This window comes from Mesitornis unicolor, unplaced genomic scaffold, assembly GCF_000695765.1.
Source record: "Mesitornis unicolor isolate BGI_N332 unplaced genomic scaffold, ASM69576v1 scaffold24669, whole genome shotgun sequence".
In the NCBI taxonomy this organism is placed as follows: Eukaryota; Metazoa; Chordata; class Aves; order Mesitornithiformes; family Mesitornithidae; genus Mesitornis; species Mesitornis unicolor.
The window spans coordinates 1-18,675 of record NW_010208283.1 but is presented as its reverse complement, the minus strand read 5'-3'; the positions used below and the strand labels follow the sequence as shown (position 1 = coordinate 18,675).

General features: G+C 37.5%; 1 protein-coding gene across 1 annotated transcript in view; it reads right to left on the bottom strand.

Annotated features, from left to right (window-relative positions):
• ESCO1 (establishment of sister chromatid cohesion N-acetyltransferase 1) overlaps positions 1 to 16,414 on the bottom strand; it is a 31,069-nt gene extending 14,655 nt beyond the window's left edge. Inside the window, exons 1-6 of the mRNA XM_010192457.1 lie at positions 16,309 to 16,414; positions 15,907 to 16,105; positions 13,958 to 15,329; positions 13,201 to 13,312; positions 11,785 to 11,848; positions 9,565 to 9,679 (exon numbers count right to left, since the gene is read on the bottom strand). Of these exons, the coding sequence (XP_010190759.1) occupies positions 9,565 to 9,679; positions 11,785 to 11,848; positions 13,201 to 13,312; positions 13,958 to 15,329; positions 15,907 to 16,103 (1,860 nt within the window). The 5' untranslated portion in view covers positions 16,104 to 16,105; positions 16,309 to 16,414. The remainder of the gene's footprint in view (positions 1 to 9,564; positions 9,680 to 11,784; positions 11,849 to 13,200; positions 13,313 to 13,957; positions 15,330 to 15,906; positions 16,106 to 16,308) is intronic.
• Positions 16,415 to 18,675: the final 2,261 nt, after the last annotated feature.

Here is an 18,675-nt window from a genome sequence, read left to right as displayed (position 1 = left end):
TTCCCTACAGTTCTGCTGCTGCTGCGTGCCTTTCAGTTGGGAGTTGCTTTGAGGTGGGCCAAAGCTGTGCCATCTTCCTGAATGTTTGGAAGGATATTATAAAAAACCTTGCTACAGAAATAATCATTCAGATCAGCAATACACCTGCCACAGCTGATCACGACCTTTTAGGTTTTTACAAAAACCACGTATTTCACCATCAAATAGCACTATTGATTTTTATCCCTCTCTTCATTGATTAAAAGCCTCATTTAGTATAGTCCCAGGACTTCAGTCTTAACTGGAAACAGCAAGCTGATGTTTGACACGTTATCTTAATCGCACAGGGTTCATAATTTTTATTTTTCAGACACCGGATAGCAGCTACAACACAAATGGAAGATCATACCATTTTACTCATTACTCTATAACCAACCATTACCAAATTAAGGGCACTACTCAGTACCTATTGCTTTGCCATTTATTCACTAAATCAGTGTTATTAACTTGGAAGCATGCTTAGACTAAGGAGTCAGTGCCTAACAGAGAGTGAAGTGTCAGGTCCAGGGGGTGCCCTTTGCAAAGAGCAAAAGAATACCAGTTAGATGGAAGTCTCTAACCAAAAAGGCATGTTTTTTAAGGTCATGGCTTAATGCTCGAATGCATTTTTTTTCTTTAACTACATTTGGAAATTGAGCTTATGCAAACAGCAATAAATGTCACTTTTAATCTATTTAAACATGTATCACAAGTAACAGAGAATCAAAAGGTATTTTATACTCTAAAACAGGATGCTATATAAGCAAAAGAAGACCCGAGAGTGTTTTTCAAAAGCAAATTCATCTGTGTGCACAAACTGAAAGTGCACAATCTGCAAGAAAATAGATCAACTGAACTTGATTTTGTTTCCTAAGAGCTGAAAATACTCATAATCAAAAAGCCTGCTTTACAAAAGAAAGCATCTTGCAAAGACAGCAAAAGTGTTTACGAATCATTTCCTACTCCTTCCATCTTCAAAGATCTATGTTTAAATATATCTAACAGCGAGGTGACAGCTCAGTTCTCCACACCCTGCAACTTATTTCAGGCAGTTATTGGTGAAATCTAAATGATAGGTATCCGCTTCTTTCCAAGAAGAGACTAAAGGTACAACCAGCCAAGCAAACGCAGAGCTGAACTTCAGAGCACATTTATGGAACTCAGCCAAAGGAAAGCAGCTGAGAAGGCACTGCTTTAGTGATACATCAATTTATACATTCCTAGTGCATACAGAAGGAGAAACAGTAGGACACCAATATTCTGAAGGGAAAATGAAAGATGAACCCTGAGATTAGATTTGCAAAGTGAGAATAAGATGAGGTTTCTAAAGGTAAAAACTGAATCCAACACATTTTATTTTACCTGCAAACTACCTTTAAAGCAGCAACATAGTTCAAAACAAGGTACCCATCTGGGCACCAAAATATACTGCATTTCAAGGGTTCGTACATGAAAGAGGAAAAAAAGGCAGTGCAGCAGGAAGAACGATGTATGGTGATCATCTTAAGATGAACCAATTGAACTGAACTGAGTCATTCTTATCTTGAAGACGGAGAAAATATCCCACATATCTAGGGCAGGATAAGTGAAGAGGAAGTCTACTTCGATGCTTGGAATATACTTCAAAAAGTAAGACATGTAAATGTGAAAATCAGCTACATAAAGCAACTCTTAAAATATTTAGCACATATCAGTACTGCAGTAAGTCTCATGAAATAATTTCTGTTCAAACAATCAAGAAACTAAAGGTATTTAAGCTAAAATATCTACTAGTTTACTACAAGGATATCCTCAAAGCTGTCAGGCTCCTTAGCTCATACCACCTTGCCTTCTAAACACACAAGCTGTTTTGCAAGTCTCCAGGAATGGACTATTTCCCTGGAATGGTACAGCCATGTTGTATTTTACAGTTTGACTTTCTTGGATGCTGCTGGTATCAGTGGGTTTGGGCTTTGGAGGGGAATTCTTGTTGGATATTTGTGGTTTTTTAAAGGATTTCACTGATACTATTTTTACATGCATTCAGTTGTATCAATGGGTTACACGCACAGGTTAATACTAAAACTTGTTACGTGAATATCAGAAAAAACAGTGTAGTATCTAAAGCAATTTTTGAACTCTTTAGCCCTAACAAATACTGACTACTTTTTTTAGTAAATATTTCACAGTATTCTGGGGGTAGATTGCCTTTTTATGTAACTGAAGCACTACTTCAAAGCCACCCCATAGCAGGTAATGCTTTGGGGGGGGGGGGGGGGGGGAAGAGCAGCTTTGTAAATCTAACACAGACTACAACAACCAGGACATGCAAAATAAAGTCAGGAATTACAAAGAACGCATTTTTGTACTTTTAACAAAACATCTACAGAATCTATTTTGAACCTGATGTCATTGCATAAGTGAAAGTGGAAAGGGCACCCATCAGGAGGGAAAAAGCGCTCCCAAACAATAATACCGCATTAAAGGTTGCCAGTCCTTCCTGATGGAGAGGGAGAAACAGGAAAAAAAAAACCCTAACCAACAAACCAAGGACATCTTACGCATCACATATGAGATTAAATAAAAACTTATGCTAGGGTTTTTGGGAGGGGTGAAATCTTCTCAGCAAACATCAGATACTGGGTACTGGAGAATAAACTGTTGAGAATAAACTTGTCACAACTGAAAAAAGATGCAAGCTGTTTGACTCTCGGAACTTACAAGAAATGTTTTTCAGAGCAAAATTTAAGAAAATGTGGAGTTGCAGACAATAAAACAGGTTACCCTATTTAAAACTCAATTTTCTAAACAGTAACAATAAAGAGCAAGGGTACTTTTCCTAAGCACATCCTGCATGTGTAGATGGCAATTAAGCATTCCCAACATCTCAGGCAATCCGCATCAATATAGGCACAGGATATATGAGATCCAGTGTTTCAAGGCTAACTGTAAATGAACATTGTGACAACGCTGTCTTAATCTCCAGAAGGATTTCTTAATTCTGCGTTAGACAGAAAGAAAAGTCTTACCAATATCTTCTTTGAGAAGGTGCATGTCTGCTGATCCTCCATATGTAGAATAAGGAGCCCTGCAAGCAAAAAAGGCATTTGGTGCCTCCGTAGGAGATGAAAAGGGGCCCCATTTTTTTCTTTTCTTTTTTCCCTCTGTCTCTCCAGGCACAAATTAGGTCACCTCCTACTTGATTACCTAGTGTTAGGTAGAGGAAGATTATTTTTTCCTCTAGTCTTTTCACAGAACAAAGAATAAAAGCCAGCCATAGCAACAGGCAGGCTGGAAAGGAAATACAAGAAGAGTAGGAAGGAACACCACAAGATTTCTGGGATCTTCACAGGAAAGGAAAAGGTTGAAGAATGCTATTTCAACGAAAGATGCATACAAGACTGAAGCTGAGGGGCAGATCCCATTGCTGACCAGGAGGATCAAGAGACATGATCCAACCCCGAAACAAGCTTCACTTAGAAATGAAGACCGGAATGTAAAAACAAAACCCCCGACCACCACCAACAAAAAAACCATCACCAGTACCCATCTATCTGAAAAGCTATTTTAGCCAAAGGATATAAAACAACTTAAAGCTTTCAGAACTGTGATGTATCTAGTTTCATTTAACTTTTTTGAAAATTAAAATGGAGGGTCATTATCCATCATGAAATTATGTCCCCACTGGTCATTAGCCAAAGCAATATGAAAAAAAAACAAACCCTGTTAAAAAACAAATCTGCACAGTATTTAACACGGACAATTAATCTGTTCTTAACCCCTACGAAAATATAATTCAAGTATATTACACAGAGAGTTCCAGTCTGTACTGGATCTTCAGTTTTGGCTGGGATTAGGTTAATTTCCTTCACAGCAGCTGCTATGTTGCAAGGTTTTAGATTTGTGACCAGAACACTGTTGATAACACAGAGACGTTTTAGTTATCGGTGAGCAGCGCTAACACAGTGTTAAGGCCTTTTCTGCTTCTCACACCACCCCACCAGCGAGTGGGCTGGGGGTGCAAAAGAACCTGGGAGGAGACACAGTTGGGACAGCTGACCCCTGCTGACTGAAGGGATGTTCCATACCACACGATGTCATCCTGAGCACATAAAAAATGAAGGAAAGAGGGAGGAAGGAGGGGACACTTGGAGCTACTGCATTTGTCTTCCCAACTATTACATGTGATGGAGCCCTGCTTTCCTGGAGATGGCTGAACACCTGCCTGCTGACGGGAAGTAGCTAATGAATTCCTTATTTTGCTTTGCTTGTGTGCACAGCTTTGCTTTACCTATCAAACTGTCTTTATCTCAACCCATGATTTTTCTACCCCATCCTACATGGGGAGAGTGAGCAAGCAGCTGCACAGTGCTTAGCTGCCGGCCAGGGTTAACCCACAACACAGTGTTAGTAGCCTTGGTGCTTGAATTCCTCTGTCAGGTGCCCACCCAATCTCACAAAACATTCTCACTCTCAGGACAAAGGACACCAAACACAACCCACCTGAATTTGTCAGAGAAAGCGGGGTTGCCCGGTGAAGTAGAAATGGGTAGGAGTGATAATAAGCAAGGATGGCCATGATTGGTCCCCTAAGAGCAGAGCTGTCCCAGAGGGTATGATTTGTGCTGGAAGAAAGGAAGAGTGACCACTCTCAACTATCAAACTCCCTCACTTATGCAGTAACCACTGCCTTGTTCTTACTGGCATTACAGGAAAAAAAAGAGGCAGTACTTAACTAATGTGAGCAACAAAACACTGACCAAAAGCCATCCTTTAATTCTCCAGAGAAACTGCCAACTGGACTATACCAGTTTAAGGAAGAAAGAACTTTAAATGATCATTATGCAACTTTCCTTGGGCTCCTAAGAAAACACTTTTACACTTATTATTTTCACGGAGGATTGTGAATTGATTGCTGAAATTAAAATATTTCTTTCATGTATTACCTGTTTCAGTCAAACAGGAAACTATGTTCAAGTTTAACCAAAACGTATGTAAGGAAAAATTCGACTATGATATCCAAATGTGTAAACTGAATTAGCCTGCACATCATTTTCACATAGAGCACCAACTCAAACCTCAGAATCAAAAGCATCTTCCATGAAGCAATCCTGATCCATGTATTCACTGATACATACAAAGATCACCTACATTTAAACATGTTTGCTTGCACCCAGGCATTAACTCAGACCTGTAGAAAGTCAGAAAAATCTCTGTAACTCTCTCTCTTTTTGTCACTTCAGTGACTTGTTTTCACTGTTCATTCCTTTTACATGTTCCTTCCTAAAAATGAGTATCATTTTCAAAAGACTACTTTAATTTTAGAAAGGAATATGACTCCCTATTGGCATAAAATGGAAGAAGTATCCCTGTACCTCAAGGTCACTATTTAGAACATCCCTTTGCAGTACTAATGCTTTTATCAATTCCTGCTCTTAAGGTCAAAATTTTGTCCTAGATCTGGCAGGCAAGCAGAATTTTTTACAAGGAGCAAACAACTGATTCTCCTTATCTTGGATGTAAAGCATATCTCATTTTATGAAAATTGAAAACATATGCTTCGCACATTTGTATTTCTCTCCATTTCAGAAGATAAAGGAACAGATAATTTCATATTCAAGTTCTCATACTTGCACATCAGACTCAAGTACTTGGAAAGTAAAGAGCAATTTCAGTGCAATACTCTATAAAACTTCCAATACGGAGCTTCACGTAACCTGTCAACCTACCAACTGAACATCCACATAAAGCGTAAGATCACACACACAGAATTGCTCAGTTGGAAAAGACCTCTGAGATCATCATGTCCAACCATTCCTGTCTACCCCCTAAACCATATCCCTAAGTACCTCGTCTACCCGCTTTTTAAATACATCCAGGGATGGTGACGCCACCACCTCCCTGGGCAGCCTGTTCCAGCTTCTGACGAACCTCTCAGTAAAGAACTTCCTCCTTATCTCTAACCTGAACCTCCCTTGGCACAGCTTGGTGCCATTTCCCCTTGTTCTATCCTCCATCACCTGGGAGAAGAGACCAGCACCCACCTCTCTCCAAGCTCCCTTGAGGTAGTTGTAGGTGGTGATGAGGTCTCCCCTCAGCCTTCTCTTCTCCAAGCTAAAGAACCCCAGTTCCCTTAGCCGCTCCTCATAAGGCTTGTTCTCCAGACCCCTCACCATCCTTGTGGCTCAAGATGGTACGGTTCACAAATATTCAGAACAGATTACTTCTCTAAACACCAAGTCATGGATTTGGAACAAAACATTTTTTCAGCCTCAACCTTAATTTCTTTCATACAAGAAAAAAACATCATACTTTTTGAGGTCTGAACCTAAATCTTTGCACATCGCCTCAAACACCACTGTTTCCTGACACAGTTTTACAAAGTTTGTTGCAGCATGAGATTCCTTGTTGTTTCCAGCTGAAGTTCTACACTCTGAAGAGACTTGCTTTTTAAGATGTGTGACAGCAAGAAAGTCTAAGAAAACAGGAACAACTCATCTTTTGTCTTAGTTGTACACAATGAAGAGAATTTTATGTTTGAAAGCTGCTCAGATAACTAGATGATGTGTACCAAAAGAGAGAATGGTGCAAGTACACTACTAAATATTTCTTCTACAAATGGAAGTTGTATTATCTTACTTCTGTTACAGTCAAATAGCCTTAAAGCTTGTTAAAGATAATATTTCTTAAGAAAAACAGAAAAGGAAGATGATAATAATTATAGCAATCATATAGTTGAAGAAGGCAGGTAAGATACATCTTTAAGGATTAAATAGTAAAAAATAACACCTATTGTGGAAAACAAAGACTAATTTTACCGTAACATCTCTCTAAATACAGGTCAGGAAATTAAAAGTTACAATACACAGACAATATCATAACAACCCAGACTCTGAGCCTCAGATACTGTAAAGACAATTAAAAGGGCAGATGTTAAACTCAAATACAAAAGACTGGGAAACTTCAGTAGCAAAAAACCAGCAAAACAAAGGTAGTTTATCATGTGGTCAGTCAAACTAAGTCCAGCGAGTTCTTCCCCTCTGGTTACAAAAAGAAAAAGGGTTCAATAAAATCGACTGTCTTGACAGATCTCCAAAAGAATCAGATCTCACAGTAGAGAGCCCAAAATTGCACCTTTCAGGCATTTATTTTTTTTTAAAGTATAATAAATTGCAAGTTAAATGTTCCTTGCTAAGAATAAAAAAGCATGACTTCCTAACTTTGCTCAAGGTAAAGAAGAATAATGAAACTGCTGCTCCTAATACCATGCTCCAGAAACTTGAAGTAAAAATGATTTTTAGCTATTAACTATGAAATTTTTTATAGATGCCATAAATGCTAATTTAAGTAATTTGGCTGTGCGTAGTAAGACCGTTTTTTGTATAGAAGAAATTTCCTAACAGCTTTTAAACCAGACAAATCTTTTCTCTGTTCTCAGAGGATCACTACAGAAGTACATAAACACCTTTGAAAATACTTCCTAAAAATACCCACACCAAACCAAACCAAAAAACCAAAACAAAACTCAAAACAAAAACGTCCAGCAATTCAGAATCAACAAAGAAATTCATCATGGTATTTCAAACAGAACTACTAATTACATAACATACCTCATTTTATTACATGCATTAATCCCCAGTCTTTTGAGTATTTGTATAAGCAAAGTCTGGTACTCCAGAAGTCAATCTAGCATTTTTTCCCTGTCCAGATGCTAGCACAAGCTACTCTAGACATAACGATGTCTCGTCTCCACAGTAACTAATGTCAAGGATAGGGTTGTACAAAAAGTTTGACAAATATTTGGGTTCTTCTATATGTTTTGACAATGTTAAAAGCAGTATTCCCCCAGGTAAAAGAATAACAAAGCAATATCCTATACCTAATGCTTTCTTGGTAAAGTGAACTACAGGCATTATCAAAATGCCCTTTCAACACAATAAAAAGCCTATTCTAACATCAATGAAATCAAAGTGAATCAGATTTGTATGAAGTGCTGAAATTATTAGACATTATGAAGCTGTTACTTTCACATTTAAAAATTAAATACAGTGCTTACTTGCATTTTCCAGATATACACACAGAAAACAAGACACTAGGTCTCGCCCATCTCCCTTCACTGATGACCCATTCTTTATATTCTAAAATTTTGCTAGGTAAATAACTCAAACGTTTACTGTTTAATACCTAGCGGGAAAAACTTTACTCTCCTAATTGAGGCTGAAAACAAGAACACTACCAGCACAGTCAGTAAACTGGAAAAAATCTCTTTGTGTGAATACTGTAGAGGAGAGCTACACCATTTCTCTTCAGTAGCTAACCAGAAACTTATGTATTTCTTCTTGTCAAAGATCCCAGCAACTCTTCAGTCAAGTTCTATTACTAAATGAGCAAAAATTGACTTAGCTTTACTAAAATGAAAAGGAATTTTCTTATAATCCTTTTAATATAGCCAAGATATTTAATTGTGCATTTTAACTCTGTTGGTAAAATGAGTTTCAAAGAGGCAACAGCTGAAATACTTCGTAAATGTTAGATATGGGTCATTTATCACCCAGTGACCAGGCAGGCGAGTGCCTGGATTTGTATCACTGTAGGCAAATCAAGGATATGTTAATCAAATCAGTTCTCAGAAGCTCTGGTTTTAAATATTTCAGTATGGATATGAGAGAGCATTCAGAATTCACCTGGTTCTACTTTAGGTAGTATTTTCATGTGTATAATCAATGTATTAAATGAAAAAAATCGCAATTTAGCAAGACTGCCAGTTGCATAGGTAAGAGGGGTAATATCATAAGAAGCAAACTACAGATACCTCCTCCCTAACAACCTAGATTCCTCTCCCTCTGCAGCTTCCCAGCTCCAGCCTTTCATTTCTCAAGGATTATCTGATGTGTGGATTATTAAAAACACAAAACGAAACAACCAAAACCTCCAATTGTTTCACTATCAAGTCGTGTGATTCTACAACACAAAAACGACTGTGCATCACTGTCTTCCTTCTCATTTGGCATTTTCTTGTTTTAAACAATACACCTGCATTTGGTGGCTAATAACAAATAAGGGTAAGAACAAATAACCAAACTAGTACTGCTGCTTAAATATTATGGTGAAATTGAGTGCATCCACAGAAAAATCTAAGCTTGTTTCATAACAACAGACATTTGTATGATGCAGGAACAAATCTGTTGATATTAATTTTGCACACAAACTGCCAGATGCACCTCCCTCTGTAATTCCGAAATTTTAAGAAACTGAGATTTTGCACATAAATAAAGGCACATTCATTCTCCCTGCAACAGCTGTATTTTAATGGAGCAGCCATTCTATTAAAAAAATGCAGAAATTTGTTTTAACAAGAATCAGCTTTAACCGTTAAGTCTGTCTGCCACCATTTTTTCCTTCAATACCAAGTGACAAACTAGTACAGGTTCTGCTTTCATGAATCATTTACAATGGCAACAGTAGTATGCATAAGTAATGATTTTAGACAAGTTCGTAATAACACAGCATGGCAAATTCACAATTTCTTCGAGAAGCTATAAGCCTTATTAAAAGGGTATTACTTACTATGATCAGCTGCTTATCACCATCTTTTCCTGCTTCTTTTAGCTTCTGAATATGTTCCTCAGATGGTAGAAAGTTACTGCATTTTGATGCTAATGAAGGATTTGATAGCGGAACCCTTGAAATAGAAATATATTTCATGTTAAAAAAGGGACTTCTTATACATGTCATCCCAGATACTCAAATCCGCTGCGATTAGAACTAGACTTTAACGAGATGCAAATCCAAGTTAATTACCCAAAACACAGTCCTATATATTTTAATTTGTAATTCAAATGGAAAAATAAGGAAATAAAAAGATTAACAAAAAAAATGCAGCTTGTGACTAGTATAATGACAAGATTTGTTTTCATTAAAAAAATGAAATTTATAATCAAGTGGGGTAGGTTAGTCACAACCATTACACAAGCATTTATCTGAGGCGCTTTCAAGAGCATGACTGCCAGTCCCTAATGCTATATATATTTACTACGTAAGGTTTAGGCTTCCAGTTTCAGGTATCATAAGTAAAGCAGACCATGTAAATATTCTCACAAATATAAGCGGGCAACATAAAACAGATGTCATAAATTCCTCAAATTCAATTAAAACGTATTGTCTTCTGGTGGCTAGGAGTGAAGGAGGGGGAGAAGAGGACCTGAGGAATAAATGGATTAATATCACTCCAATCTCTCTCACCCAGTTTAAGGTTCCCCTTGTCAAGACTGAAAGAAACACTAGAAAGTACTATAATACATCAACAACAAAGTTATTCTATGAACATGCTACTATATTCAAGGGAAAAATAATATTAGTTCCAGGTTTGATGATCTCCACAAGTTTTACCCAAAGCAAAACACACCCAAAAATATTCGTACTTCAACTAGGTATTTACATTTTTAATGCTTCTGAGCAAACTAAGGATATAGGGCCAAACACTTAATTGTAGCAGCTGCTGTAGTACATGTAGCAGGTTAATTCAGTGAGCTTTTTCAAAAATAAGAACTCTTGCCAAATATTTTTAAAACAGCATTTTTAATTTTTTTTTATTCCTGTCATGAGCCCCAAAATTTGCATTAAGTAGCTGCTTCAGGGTTTGCCTTTTCCCACTGCAATAATTTTTTACAAAGCCCTAAAGAGAGCAGCTCTGTAGCTATGCACCTTACTCTATGTTATGGCAAGAGTACCACAGAAAGAATGATGGCTGAAATCTTGGGTAGCATATGCAAAGCAAGGTAAGAAAGCTCTAACAAGAAAAATATATATTCAAATAATACTAAAGCAATATGTGCTTGTTCAGGTAATAAAGTTATTAAATTTGATTAGATACCATAAAGCTGTTTGGTACATGAGAATAAAAATATGAAAAATCAAAGTTACTGTAATATTTATTGAAAAATCGAAAACTATTCATTTATTTAGGTTTACATCCACCTTATCACCCATCTTCTGTGAAATTCCATAGTAGCAGAGTTTAACATGTACAAAAGCGCAGGTTAGTCAGAACTGATAATATGGCCTAACAAATGTACTGAAAACAAACTGCATCATTTCTTCTTGTTCCCACTATGAACATAGTAAATAGCATCAATACACTAACCACTGTGCCAACTATGCTGCTCTTCAGAGTATCAGGTACGAAGAAATTATTGTCTTTAGCTTGTAATTGGCTAAAACCAGAGACTATGTCAGAATTGTTCAAACACTACAACAGTCAACAGACAAATGTAAATTTGAACTGTTAGTAGTAAGAGCAACTCTTTTTTATATGGCAGCCGACATCTTCATTTCACAGCAATCACAAAACAACCCCAAATTAAATACTCTCTTCCTCACCTATAAAGATTTCATATATACAAGAGTCCCATAATTTAAGAATTAGAAAACTCTTCCAGAAGTAAGTGAAATAATTCATCAAGTGAAAATCACATGGTAAACCATCCCCATACTCTCTGGTTATCATCTAATTTGAGGAAGAGACCGTTAGAAATGTTTTCCCAAGTCTGCCAAAATCTACTATTTTAAAATAAATATGCAGTTACAAGTATCCTGCTTAATAATTTTCTTAACAAAATAAAAACATCCATTAATAACTGGGTAAAATGAAAGTCTATTTTTATAAAGGACAAGTCACTTATTTGAAACTGGGAGGCTAGGATACAATAGAACAGTTAGTCTTATAATAAAACCTCTCATAACACTATGGAAGGCTACTGTAATTTCATAATGCATAGAATAATATACCTGTTCTCAGTTTCAGAAGTTTCATTTGTAAGTGAAGCCTGCGTCAACTGCCTGGGAGCCAAACCTACAATTAATCAGAGATTGTAACTTCATTAGAAAGTTTTTAGTTGCAAAGGAAATTTGAGCAACACAAACAGTGATTTGCAAAAACATATTCAAGGCAATGTTGCAATTTGTTCATGGCCAATAAAAAAAGATGCAACCTTGAGGCAGTAATCAGATGTTTCTACACATATACTCAAAAAAATATGCAATTTTCCTCAACATTTCCACAGCAGTTCTGTAGAGCAGTTTGCCAGCAACTAAATGAGGCCAGTAGAGAAACTACAGAGGAGTTTAAATCTGTTTATACAGACACCCATATAACTAGCTCTATGTATAGAACCAGAATCATAAATTTATAGTAGTCTTCCATCTGAGGTGTGTTCTGTAACTCTTTATTACATGGAAAAGGAAAGGATTTGGTTGGGTTTTTTCTGTTTGTTTGTTTGTTTGTTTGTAAAACTGTCACTTCAATTTTACTCAAATGGAGCATATTTAAGCATTAAAATATTAATGCATAAAGCACAAAGATGCACTAAAAGCAGAGCTGGGTAGAAAAACAGACACCTCTCTTTCCCCTTACACATCCCAGAGATAAGAGGACATTCACTGCTAGTAAAGTGGCCATGCGTGTGAAACGCTGTCATGGTTTATACAGCTGCTCTATCACCCGATGCCTCCTCCCTACCCAGGGAAGGAAGACCGGAAAAGGACAGGAGATATGTGGGTTGAAACAGAAATACACTTAAAGTAATAACAAAAACTAATATTAATAACAGTTATAAAGTACACAGAGTTATAATCAGCCAATATTGTGGAGGAGTACATCTCAGGGGTAAGACAGTAAACAAGTCTCTCATGAGACGTCAGTCATGAAAGAGAGAGGAAGAGGAGGGAGGAAGAAGGAGGGTCGTTCCCAGAAAACTCCCCAGTTTATCGTGAATGTGAAGTTTATGGTATGGGACAGTACTAAATGGTCGGCCTGGGGTCAGTTTGGGGTCAACTCCCCTGGGTTTCCGCTTCCCTCAGCCTCTGCACCTGTCTATCTCAAGTCTGCTGAAGACCTTGAGCATCACATACCAGCTTTAGCTGAAACCTGTAACAAAGTCTTATCACTTTGTTCCCATGAAATAGAGTGTTGTAGTCCTTACAAAATCACAGTTTTCCTCAACAGAAAACTTACTGTAAAATTCTGTCCCAGTAAACCAGGACACACACAAAGAAATACAGAAACCCTGGTGAACAGTTCCAATCCCAGAAGTTTCATTCTGCATAGACTGTATCTTATTTCATTAAATACTCCTCTGAAAGAAAGACTTATGCTTCACATATAACTGGTCAGAAGAAGAGGAAAAATTAGTAGTAAACAGTTACCTTGCGGTTCACTTTCTCCAGGCTCTTTTTTTAATTGTTTTGGTGGTTTAGGAGCTGTAACATAATTTACTGGAGAACTTTCTGGATTTGATTCCAAATGTAATCTAAAGTTCTGAACAAAACAGAAAACATTAAATAAAAAATCCAAACTATTTAATGCCTCTAACATATTAGCAAAACCACGTATTAATATATTGAATACGGTATTAGTTTTCTGATTCCTACATTATTTTGAGCAAACGAAATGCAACTGATTAGCTAGTCCATATTGAAACTTTTGGTATTAATTTTGCTAAAAAGCTTTTTTATTTTATATATAAGCTTGTAAAATATTTCCTATAGAATATCTTTGTCTTTAAAAGCTTAAATTTTAATAGAAGCTCATTCAGATAGAGAACACTTTTTTCCCCCCTCTCATTTGTCTTAGTACACCTTTTCAGAACAGAAGAGCTATGCAAGTTTATGTCATCAAAAAGTGTTCATATGAATCTGTACAACCTCCAGCTCCTGCAGGAAATTTTACTGATCAACATTAAGTTAACTGTAGAACTTAGGAGGGTGGAACAAATTAATTTTCCAGCTTACAATCATCCCATCTATGACAACACACCAGTAAGGGATCTTTAATATATCTGAATATTTTAAGTTACTGGAAAATAAAGTCATTGTTAAAACAAACTATCTGAGCATGGCACTCTCACAAAACAGAACAGATCTAGAACACCCTCCCACTATACCCATAATTAAAATGACTTACCTCATCTGATCTTGGCTCACAGAAATGTTTTGTCAAATTACGCAACAAACCATTTTCTGCACCTCTCTTTGTGGGTTGTTTTATTTCTAATGTCACTTCTTTAGCTTCAGTTCTTTCAGATGAAGGATCCGATTTCTCCTGCACACAAGTTGCACTTTCATTCTCAGAGAGTCTTGTTATTGACAGCTTGCCTTGTGCCTTCGAAAGCTCTGCTTCTGTAGCTATTTGAGTTGCCTCTGAAACTTCAGGGTAATCTTTTAACAAAGAAAGCTTAGGGGCATTTGCAGAATTTAAGTTACTTTGCTTCATGTTACTAGCTTTCAGTAATTTAATTTTGGTCCATTTAGAGTTTTTGTTTGAGGAGTTACTTCTACCATTCAGAGTGCATTTAACAGGCATACCTTTTTTGCTAGGGAAAAAACGTTTGCATTGAGTACTTTGACCAGGTTCTTTCTGAGTAAGCACTTCACTTTCTTGAAGCTGTACGTCCACGTGCTTTTCTTCTTCTTTTCTACACTCAGCATTAGGGGAATCTTTTTTCACCTCTACTGTATCTGACTCGATCTCACCTGCGATCTCTTCACAAAGTTCAAGGATGCTTACCCTTTTGGATTTTGCATCATTCTCTGGTTGATCAGCCACATTTGTTTCACTTGCAGATGGCTGTGAAATCTTTTTTGGTTTTGTACTGGTTTTAACATTTTGATGCACTTGTTGCTTTTCCTTAGTTGCTGTCTTAGAATTTGGCTTAGGAGAATCTGATTGCACTTTCTTTGTATTGCTAGGAATAGGAGATACAGGGCCCGTTTGGTGGTCTTTAACTTCTTCAAGATTCTCGTTAGGACATAACAATGACCCTTGAGAGTCGTGTTGAGAGCCGTTGGAATTATCATTTTTAGTGTCTGCATCACATTTCTTCTCTTTCAGAGAGCTGGTGACTTCTACATGTATTTCTTTATCCTCATTTGTACTGTTTGGCTTTATTTTTGTGTTTTTCTGCTCCGTTTTCTCTCCAGTAGATTTAAGTACTTTTGCCACAACACTGTGAGCAGGTCTTTTTGCCTGGCTGCTCTGTTTAACTTCCAAAGCTTTTTCTTCTTTAACTTCTCTGTTGCGCAGGGATCTTGCTGGTACATGTACGTGCATTAACTGCTGCAGTCTCTGTGATCTCCTCATTACTGGCTCATTTGACGCAATTATGCATTTTGACTTGGGAATTTCTTGCAGGGTTTTTTTCTGGCATAGCTCCTTATTTTTTGTAGACTTAGGCTGCTGCTGGACCTTTTTCTCAGGTATTGTTTTATTACTCGAGTTGAGAACTGATGATCTTGTAGCCATGCGCATTCCTAGTTCAGGTTCATTGGTGTTGTCACTGAAATATTAAAATCATTTTTTTTAGCATCCAGAAAGTAGAATTTGTTATAAGACTCTTCTCATTCCTACTAACTCCTGCCTCTTTTTTTTAAATTTTCTTTCTTATAACACTGTATCTTACACCCTCAATACTTTTACAAGGATTTTCTCTGGAATCATTTCTAAAAGACTTCACTTTCATCTGGTTATTCGTAAAGTGCAGTATTTACTGTTTTTTATGCATGGCAAGACTGAACTGTGAACCTCAGATTAATGCTTTTTAACATCTCTAGCAGGTTTTAATTGTTGACACTTGTGGCTTTCAAAAAAAAATTAGTTTATAGAGCATGAAAATTATTTTTGCTTCAGAATTTTTTTTGGAGGAAGTCTTTCTGGATTTCAAGATGCTAACATGGTTCCAGAGAAAGATCATGTAGCAGATATCATACTTAATGATTCCAGCGTGATCTTCCCACTAGTACTATTTCACTATTTAGCTGTATCTTTAACTCAAATACATTCTGCTTGGACTGTTTCTGCATTAATTTAGTCAAAGAAGATAACCTAGAACAATTGCTTATTTTTTTGTCACTGACCTGTTTGATTTGACAGAGGTTTTGAGTACAGTTTTCTCCTGCACTGCACACTGATTAGGCTTTGATTTATTTGAGACATGTTTTGTATCTGACACCTCTTTTTCCTTCTTCGCTGATGACGGTTTGCTGCTCTTGTCCAGCTTTGGACGTTTAGCAGAAGGCTCTACTAACATAGACTTCCTCTTCTGAGCTGCCATTTCTGTAAAACACAATAATCAATTCAGCTTTGAGAGTCTTTTTCAACTACTGTTACAGTGTCTGCTAATGTAATTGAAGATTTGCCCATTTTACAAAATAAGGTAACTGATGGTCACTTTCTTTTCAGATGCAGACCATGCTAGCTGTGATCAGAAAGCAAGTCATCAAAGCAACCTCAGATCAAATTACATTTATTTTACTTACAGGTTTTTACAAGAGGCAATCGATGTTTAAGCCAAAGTAACTTGTCAAGGTGCGCCAAGAGCATTCCTTATGTATACGCTTACGAACAGGACGTTTCACGCCACCTACGAAAAACAAAATGTTCATGCAATAGGCACTTTATTAACTTCCTTCTCAGACTGTGAATTTGCTATTCCTACCCTCTTCCATTCCCTCAAACAATGCTTAGCTTTAAAGTTTTTCTGATAATCAATTTTAAAAAACCTACAAATTATTTTAATTCCATATCCAAAATTTTTGGCATTTTGCTTTTGGCATTACCCTTTTACCTTTTGAAAGGTGGCAGATATCATACCATCTGAAAGGAGGCATCTCAGCCGTTTGCAGTTTTCCAGAAAATTGTATGCTGCTCTCATAGCTGACAAAAAATGGGCCTGCTGTCAATCCGATGCCTCGCAGTGGATAAATCCATTAGACTACTAAGTTTTATGGCTGCTCCAACAGAGCGTCATAGACACCAGCAACCACCTATAACTATTCCTTCTAATATCATTTAAGCTACAAATCAAGAGACAGAAAGCGTAGAAAGTAGCATTACTTGAGACATTTGCCTTGGGCAGTTAAAGATGTCTTCATGAGAACTGAAATGATGTTAACAATGCAGAAGTTAATCTGCACAGGTGTCAGAAAACTAGCAGAGATCCTCAGTAAAAGGTCTTCACAGATTCAGTTGACCATACCTTTCACATCTATTTGTGGCTTCTGAAACTTTTAAGTTCTCTTATTCAAAGGCATTGTTTTTGTATTATGGCATAAGTAACAATTGCTCAGCAAAGTCTCACTAATATCTTTTTAAAATTAAGTTTACTGGAAGAACCAGTGCTCAGAACTTCCACATCACCTTTTTAGGTCAAAAATGATCTACTAATTTTTGCCATTGACAGAATAATAAAGAAATATTTCTGTTAAAAAAATGTATTAGTCTTCAAACCTTAACTAATCTGATGTTTAACTTGACAGATCTTAAGGTCAAACAGGAACTTCAAGTTACTGGTTGTATAACACAGACCAGATGCCTCCATTTCATTACAACTACAGTAAGATTTCCAGCACCGACAAATGCATGTCTTTCTCCAACAATTTGAAATATACCTACATTAAGCTCCTTTTAATAATTATTCATTTTCCAAAAGGAAAAGTTAGAACTGCACTTTTCCTTTTCTTTCAGACTTTAAATTGTCCTTAACTTCATTTTCATTTATCCACTTTTTTATGAAGACACTTCTAACCACGCAAGACTGATAATGCTCGATTTCCAGACAACAGTGCTGTCTTCTGATTTTTTCTTTTAAAGAAGCTGCATGACCAGTGACTCATATTTGAGACAGAATTTTTAAAGAAACAAATCCAGGGAAGAAATCTCTAATAACACTTCTCATAGTGCTGTTTCCATGTCTCTCCTTAAGGAGCAGGCAACAGAATTTGTATGCCTTACTTCTAATGGCTCATGAGCTCCATGATACTTAGCAAGCCTCTGGGTTTCCACTAGTCAAAGATCATCAGCCTGAGCCACAGTATAGCCCCTCTCACGGAAAATAACAGCTCTAGCTGCTGAATAAGCCTTTAGTCTTGTATCCTCTTAGTTTAGAGCACGCTGCCATTGACTCTCCGAATTTGAGAGCTCCATGATACATACTGTATACACCTAGACCTTCTTGAGTTTTTTCCAGACTTATAGAGACACCACTGTCCCTCTCAGCCACATGACATAGCATACTCAAGAAAGACTTTCAAGTACAAAGCAAAAAATTTAATCTTTCCCTCATCAGTACTGCTTCTCAGGACACTGACAAATACACTTTCCTCTCACAAAGAGAACTAGCTCCTTAATAGCCCTTTCTTTCCTACTAATGCTTTGCACAGCAGAGCAAGGACTCCAGACATTCAAGAACTGCCAGTTTCTGCCCTGAAGAAGTCCCCTCTAGTAAAAACCAGATTATGGAAAGAAGGGAAAGCACAGAAGCACAAGAACAAACTACACAACAACCAAAGGCTTTGGTGCAAGAACTGGAGGAAAAACAGAAGCGTGCAACTCCCACACCCTCAACTCCTTGAAGCAGGGGTAAGCCCTTGGTCTCTGCTGAGACTGGGGCGCGGGGGGGCACCTGCTTGACAGGGCGCTGAGGTCTCGCACAGGAGCTTCCCCCGCCGATTGCCACGACAGAACCTTCACGGCGGAGCTCAAGATGAAGAAAAGAGAAGGCCTCCGAGCGTGGCCCAGTGTCATCCGCCTCAGCGCTCCACCGTGACAGCCCTTCTGGAGCAGGGCCTGGCAGGGAGCCCCAAAACCCGGCCAAGCGCTCTTCAGGCCAAGGCAAGCGCCACCGA